Consider the following 7,338-nt stretch of genomic DNA (forward strand, 5'->3'; position numbering starts at 1 on the left):
GCACACACACGCGCGCACACACACACACACACACACACACACACACACACACACACACACACACACACACACACACACATACACACACACACACACACATACACACACACACACACACACACACATACACACAAACACACACACACACACACACACCTGATGATGAAGTCATGGTCCAGGTGAGTTCGTGTTTGTCTCTCACAGATCATCCTTGCCATCATGTTGGTCTGGCTCGTCTGTTACGTCCTCACTCTGACCGACCTGTTGCCAAGCGACCCTGATCGCTATGGACACAAAGCTCGGACCGACGCTCGAGGTGACATCATGACTTCATCACCCTGGTTCAGGGTACCCTACCCCTGTAAGTCAGCCAATTACAGGCCTCACTGATCTCCATGGGTGTGGTTTTCCCCCATTACAGTTTGGATGACCTCACAACAACTGTCTAATGCCAGCTGTTGTTTTAGTCACAGGTTTTAGTGTCATCATTAGCTACCGTTTGCTAATGTGAGCTAACAATGTTAGCTTCTCCCACGGTACAATCCTACATTTAGCTAATTGAAAGTTTAGAGCAGGTTCATTCATGTGTTTGTTCTGTTTTCAGTGATGTTTCCACCTTTACACAAACAGGTCAGGGGTCAGAGGTCATGATGATGATGATGATGATGATGATGGGTCTTTGACTTCCTGTCCCTGCTCCCTCCGGTGTCTGATAGGTCAGTGGGGGTTGCCGGTGGTTACGGTTGCTGGGGTGTTGGGGATGTTAAGCGCAACCTTGGCAGGAATTGTGGAGTCGATTGGAGATTATTACGCCTGTGCTCGTCTGTCTGGAGCCCCAACCCCTCCGGTCCACGCCATAAACAGGTGAGACAGGAAGTAAACAGGAAGAAAAGCTATGTTACCTGTCAGAGCCCACACACACACCAACAGGTGTTTGTGTGTTTCAGAGGGATCTTCACTGAGGGTGTTTGTTGCATCATCGCTGGACTTCTAGGAACAGGAAATGGCTCCACCTCCTCCAGTCCAAATATAGGCGTTCTTGGCATCACCAAGGTAACTGTGGCCAACGGGTAACCAAGGTAACTAGTCCTGCACCTACTGGTTCTAGGCCAGAGGCGACCGACTGGTGGGTTACTTGCTGATGCTCCTCAGTTCATTGTGTGGATGTTTGGTTCACTGAACTCTGTGCAGGTGGGCAGCAGGCGGGTGGTGCAGTACGGCGCCGGCATTATGTTCCTGTTGGGATCGATCGGGAAGTTTACGGCTCTCTTCGCCTCGCTGCCGGACCCGATCCTCGGAGGGATGTTCTGCACACTGTTTGGTGAGTGTCACTATAGGTGTGTTAGTGACGTCACAATAATCCAGGTGTGTCCCTCAGGTATGATCAGGTGTGTTAGTGACGTCACAATAACCCAGGTGTGTTCATCAGGTATGATCACAGCTGTTGGTTTGTCCAACCTGCAGTTGGTCGATTTGAACTCGTCTAGAAATCTGTTCGTTCTTGGGTTCTCTGTGTTCTTTGGTCTGACGCTGCCGACGTACCTGGACTCACACCCCAATTCCATCCAAACAGGTGAGTTCTGACAGGTGTAGGTCTGACGGATGTAGATCTGACAGATGTAGATCAGCTCTCTCTCTAGATCTGACAGATGTAGATCTGATAGATCAGTTTTGTGTGTTCAGGTCTGGCAGAACTGGATCAGATCCTTACAGTTCTTCTGTCCACTGAGATGTTCGTTGGAGGTTTTTTGGCTTTCTGTCTTGACAACACAATACCTGGTAACACACACACACACACACACACACACACACACACACACACACACAGTCAGTTTGTGTCCATATTAAACAAATGTTCATCAATTAACTTTGGAGGTCTTGGTAGATTCCAGTGTTTCTACTAATCTAAGATAAGCTAATCACTTCTGTACCTCATCTCACTGCTGAATACGATGATCTGAACGTCAGAGAAGGGTTCATAAAATGTGCCACTGTGACTTTAAGAGACACAGTGAGAGCTGCTCACACACACACACACACACACACACACACACACACACACACACACACACACACACAGCTGTTGCCGTGGGCGACCGTGTTGAGTGAGATAAACAAACAGGATGTTTTCTTCTTCTCTGTGTTTAGGTTCCCGACAGGAACGAGGTTTAGTCGAGTGGAGATCTTCTTCCTCCTCCTCCTCTTCCTCCTCCTCCTATGACCTTCCTTTGGGGATGGGCGTGGTCAGGCGGACTCACTGGCTCAGACGGTTTCCGATCAGCCCCTCTTTCAGAGGTTTCAGGGCATCTGACGACCCACCGACACCTGAGGAGGAGGTGGAGGAGGAGCAAGGAAGAGGGGGAGAGGCAGAGGAAGCTGCTGACGTCCACCTGCCCAGCACTAAGGTGTGACTGTGATGTCATTAGTCACACCTGTGAGGTGACTGAACCAAATCAGAGCAGCAGGAAGCTCTTCTGTTCAGGTTTTACTTTTTCATTCACAGACATTTGATCACATCAGATGACTGATCGATCAGCTGATTCGATCAATTAGCATGATGTCACAGCCCGTTAAACAGAGGGACGATGTACTTCAGCCTCTGTTACCATGGCAACCAGATTAGCAGTACACCTACAACAGAAGCGCTCAGTGTTTTCATGACTTTTATTTATGACATCAAAAAATGTATTTATTACACGTGTGAGAAAAATATCTAAAGTGAAACAGATTTTTATCGTCGTGTGTTTGATTCACTGAGGATGAAAAACCTTTGGTCAACAACAACAATAATAATGAGCGAAATGTTAGTGATGTATATTATTTGTTTCTATCTTAGTTTCCACTAAATATTTAATTCATATGTGAAGTATCATGGAGTCACAAATGTATGTAACAAGTTAATTAAGTTTTAAATATATTTTAATCAATAATACATATATATGACTGTTAAGATCACATTCACTGAAATAAATGACTGATCTGAAATCAGACCGTTTTTATGTTTTTAAACACCAAGTTAAACACTGAAGATTCATCAGTTGTTCATATAAAACAGAGAATCATCAGCATAAAAACAGACAAAAGCTTCCAGTAAAAACACCAGATAAATATAGTTCTTTTAAACATATAACATAATTTAATAATAACCATTTATAGTTCTACTTTCACTGAGTGGTTTAAGCCCAGTATTTATATAGTGTCTGATGTACTGCCCTCCTCACACCTCCATGCACCTCCAGGTTTACTCAACATTATTTGGGTCTACAGAACTTATTCACATCTGAAGTACAGTATCACCACTGTCTGGTATTCCATCCTCTATCTGCTGGTTCTGGAGTTTTAAGACCTGAACTGTTTTAGTTTATATTTTATTTTTATTCCATCACAGGAGAACCTTATAATCGATGCATCCAACAATTATTTTCTTTAATAATGAATTGATTATTCTGTGAAAATTACATGTGAACATGTTATTTCAAAGGACAAAGATGTTGAGTTTACTTTAGATATCATAATATTCTTATTTTAATATTATAATATTCACGTGAGAATCAGATCCAGTTAAGTTTTTACATTTTGCTCAAAATTACTAAAATACTTTCTGTTGTTAAACTAATTATTATTAATTGATTAATGATCTGATCAGTTCAGCTTGAGAGACCTGGTTGTTTTTTGGTGAAACAATGAAACTGTCATATAGTGTGTCAGGAGGTCACTTGTGACAATACATCTTAGACATATTCAGATAAAACCCAGTTTGTTTCAATGTGTTCTCTGTTCATATTCTTAGATATTTTACCTTCATGTCACATTTTAATAATAAAGATCATGTTAATCTTTTGTACATGTTTTAATTTGTGCTGTTTGTGTTTAAACTGAATTTTGTATCAAGATGTTTTATTTTAAAATCTGGCTACACTCATCATTTAACATTGTGATTATAGTGTTGTTAAAGATGACTGACGCTGTGCCCATGAGCAACTGTGTCAGAGACAAAATTAAACAGAATATCATCTACAATTCTACAATCAAACAACATAAGAAATTAACTCATAGTGACACATGTGCAAATACAAATCAATATCCAATCAATAACCTACAAACAAAGACTGTTCAGCTGTGATAGTTCAATATCTTAGTGTTTTCCAGATGTGATAATCTCTCCAACAAGTTCTCAGTCCTTCAGTCACTACCCAGAGCTCTAGACCACAGGTGAGGATGGGGGGCGTAGTTCGTAAATGACAGATTCCTTCTGGCTCCGCCTCCTCTTCACCACGACGGTCCAGTACAACATTGAGTGTTGACACTAACCTGTCAGTCCTGTCTCAGGGTTTTCTTCACAAGTCAGGGTGAGAGGAGGTGCACAGTCAGGTGGGTGTCAGGAGGTAGAGCGGGTCGTCCGCTAATTGGAGGGTCGGTGATCCGATTCCCTGCTCCTCTAGTCCACAAACGCCCCTGTTGTAACATTGCTGTGTGTGTGTGTGTGTGTGTGTGTGTGTGTGTGTGTGTGTGTGTGTGTGTGTGTGTGTGTGTGTGTGTGTGCTTGTTTGTGGCAAGCATAAAGCTCTTCAATAAGACGAGAAAAGCAAATGCAGTCCATTAAAACACAGATCTCAGCCACAGTTAATGTGTGTTAGCTACATGCTAGCAGTTATGTGTTAGCAGCTACAAGCTTGTTTGCTGAATTTAATATCTTCTGGGTGTAGACAAAGTGGGTGTTGTGTCTTGTATAGATCACTTGTGATGACATCACACAGTTTGATGTCATCATGGCGCTGTATGTGTGAAGTTACCTGATGGTGTGTGCAGGGTGAGGGGGAGGCAAGGGGGGGCGTAAAGGGAGGTGAAGGCCATGGTTGGCTGGAACCGCATCACTGAGACAATGCTGGGGTTAGCACTGCTCATCTGAAGCATTGTGGGGGCGGGGTTCATAACAGTGGGGGCGGGGTTAGCACAGCACACAGGGTACACAGTGGTATTGGGGGCGGGGCTGGCTCCAGGAAGGAACACTTGGATGAACTGACCAGTTTCTGGATCCAGCAGCATCTTCCTCTGAGGCTGTGGGGGCGTGTCCACATAGTAGCACTGCCCACTTTTAGGCTCTACCATCACATTACAGGGGGCGGGGCCACTGAGGAGGGCTCCAGATGGTACAGCAGAACCAGTGAAGTCTACGAGGAAGTTACCACTCACCTGTGCAGGTAAGAAACCCTGAACGCTGCACAGAAACGGCTGCTGCTGCATCACTGTGTCGCCGTGCCCCTCCTGGTCTCCTGTAGTCCTGGTCTGCTGAGGGGGGCGGGGCTTAGTAAAGCAGTCCGGCTGGTCCGAAGTGTTTCCAGTCGACCTGTTCTGGTTCTCCTTAGACCTCCTCAGCAGGTGAAGGGTGGGAGCAGGTGGGGGGGGCTGCAACTGGATCTGGATGTAGTTCATGGGGCTGTGGATGTAACTGACCTTCCCCAGGTGAGGGTGCAGGGCGGGGACGGTTGTAGAAACAGGAGTGGAGGAACTGCTGGGGGGGGGCGGGGACAGACTGACAGGACACACCCAGGAGGGAGCACCGTTCCTGGGCAGAGAGCGGAGACTGGGTCCCCCGGCGGTGTTTGAGGGAGGAGTGGAGAGGGAGGCCCTAGCCAGGTGACTCGTACCTCTGGTTCTTTCTGATTGGCTGACAGGTGGGGTGGTGGGCGGGTCAAGTAGCATGGCAGGCCAGGTGACATCATCCACCTTCCTTCTGCTTGTGATTAGTTTGCTGTCTCGTCTCTCCTGTGTCATTGGACGACTCAGTGGGTCACTGTATTTCCTGTCATGTGATTGGCTGAGAGATGCAGCGACCTTGGCGACATGCCCCCTGGATGAGTTGGTCTTCTGACCCTTGACCCCCACAGCCTGTTGGTAGGTGGGGGGGGGGCTGTCCTCCTGACCGATCACCTTGAAGCTTGTTGGTTTGTAGTTCACAGGTGTTGTTGCCGTGGAGAATGAGAGGTTGTAGGTGTTTTTCACTAAACTCCTCACATCTCTCACTGTGTGAACTGGAGCTTTAAACACTCCTCCACCTGCCCCACCCCCCTCCCTCCCTGTCTGCTGGTCTGCAGGTGGGGGAAGGGCAGGTAAGATCTCAGGCTTCTTCTTCAAGTGTGAAGTTTTAGTGTTGCTCTGCTCCACCTGCATCTTCTTGAAGAGGACGCTCTTAATGATGCAAGATGCCATCTTTGTTTTTGTTTCATCCAGAGAGAAAGATTTCTGCAGACGTCTCGGTGCCTCAGAGCTGCCTCCGACCTGAAACCCTGAAATCACAAACAGGATCAGACCAGGACCTGATCAGACACTCAGACTTGAACCTGGTCAACAGACAACAGGTGTTGTTACCTTGGCAGGCCCCTGCAACCAGGCCCCTGTAGACCCTGTAGCTGTCAGCATCACTGCTGTTTGTCAGACGCGTGCAGAAGGATGTGGGCATACTGTGCTGTCGCAGCAATGGATCAGGGCGGTGATGGACAATTGGACAGAACAGCTCATTGGCTGACACCTCCTTGTTAGCTCCTCCCCCTTCAGCAGGTCCATCCTTCAGTATCACCTGGATAGGTAGACAGGTAAACAGACAGAGAGGTTGGAGAGGTGAACAGGTAGAGAGACAGGTAGAAAACAGACAGACAGGTAGAAAACAGACAGGTGAACAGGTCATGGTCCTACCTGCAGTTTCTCCTGGTCATTGATGTTCTCCGTGTCTTTCTTCTTCTTCAGATGTATCTGTCGTTTTGGGACCATCTTTAGACCCTCCCCCTCCTGACCTGCCACCTGGACACGTAACAGGTGAAAACATAGAAGACAATCAAAAATAAAATTGTTGATCCAACAAGCTGACCAGTAATAATAAAATCAATGTAATGTTTTTAGATAATGAATTGTTTTTCCTGCATTTGAAATGAGTTCCTGATTCTTTGATTAAAGGTTTTGATTCTTTGATAATAGTAACAAGCAGCTGTTTGATAGTTGGGTTTGAAGATTGTTGTTGTTAGTTGCTCCTGAGTTTTATAATAGAAAACTGTATCATCAGTATAGAAACGAACTAAAAGGTTGGTGCTCGGGTTACAGAGAGACTTTTCTGTGAAGTGTGAGGGCTCGCTGGTTTTTCCTTTAAACACTATCTCTCATGTTGTCAGGACTCTCCTGGATAATGGAACATCTTACAGGTTTAAGTTTAGACCTCCAGTTTGAATTATTTAGACTTTGTTTCTGAGGAATCAGGTTTTGTCCACCATTTTGGAAGATGGATCAAAATAGTACCCATGAGCCTTGGCTGCTGTTACCATGGAGAAGAATCCAATTAAAGATTTC

The 7,338-nt window shown here is 45.7% G+C and overlaps 1 protein-coding gene across 1 annotated transcript in view; it reads left to right on the forward strand.

The window, feature by feature from the left end:
* slc23a1 (solute carrier family 23 member 1) overlaps positions 1–3,853 on the forward strand; it is a 7,398-nt gene extending 3,545 nt beyond the window's left edge. Inside the window, exons 8-14 of the mRNA XM_022769386.1 lie at positions 205–361; positions 717–864; positions 948–1,053; positions 1,192–1,321; positions 1,430–1,573; positions 1,684–1,779; positions 2,149–3,853. Coding sequence (XP_022625107.1) covers positions 205–361; positions 717–864; positions 948–1,053; positions 1,192–1,321; positions 1,430–1,573; positions 1,684–1,779; positions 2,149–2,411 — 1,044 coding nt within the window. The 3' untranslated portion in view covers positions 2,412–3,853. The remainder of the gene's footprint in view (positions 1–204; positions 362–716; positions 865–947; positions 1,054–1,191; positions 1,322–1,429; positions 1,574–1,683; positions 1,780–2,148) is intronic.
* Positions 3,854–7,338: the final 3,485 nt, after the last annotated feature.

This window comes from Seriola dumerili, unplaced genomic scaffold (assembly GCF_002260705.1).
Source record: "Seriola dumerili isolate Sdu_G_001 unplaced genomic scaffold, Sdu_1.0 BDQW01002927.1, whole genome shotgun sequence".
NCBI classification, from domain to species: Eukaryota; Metazoa; Chordata; class Actinopteri; order Carangiformes; family Carangidae; genus Seriola; species Seriola dumerili.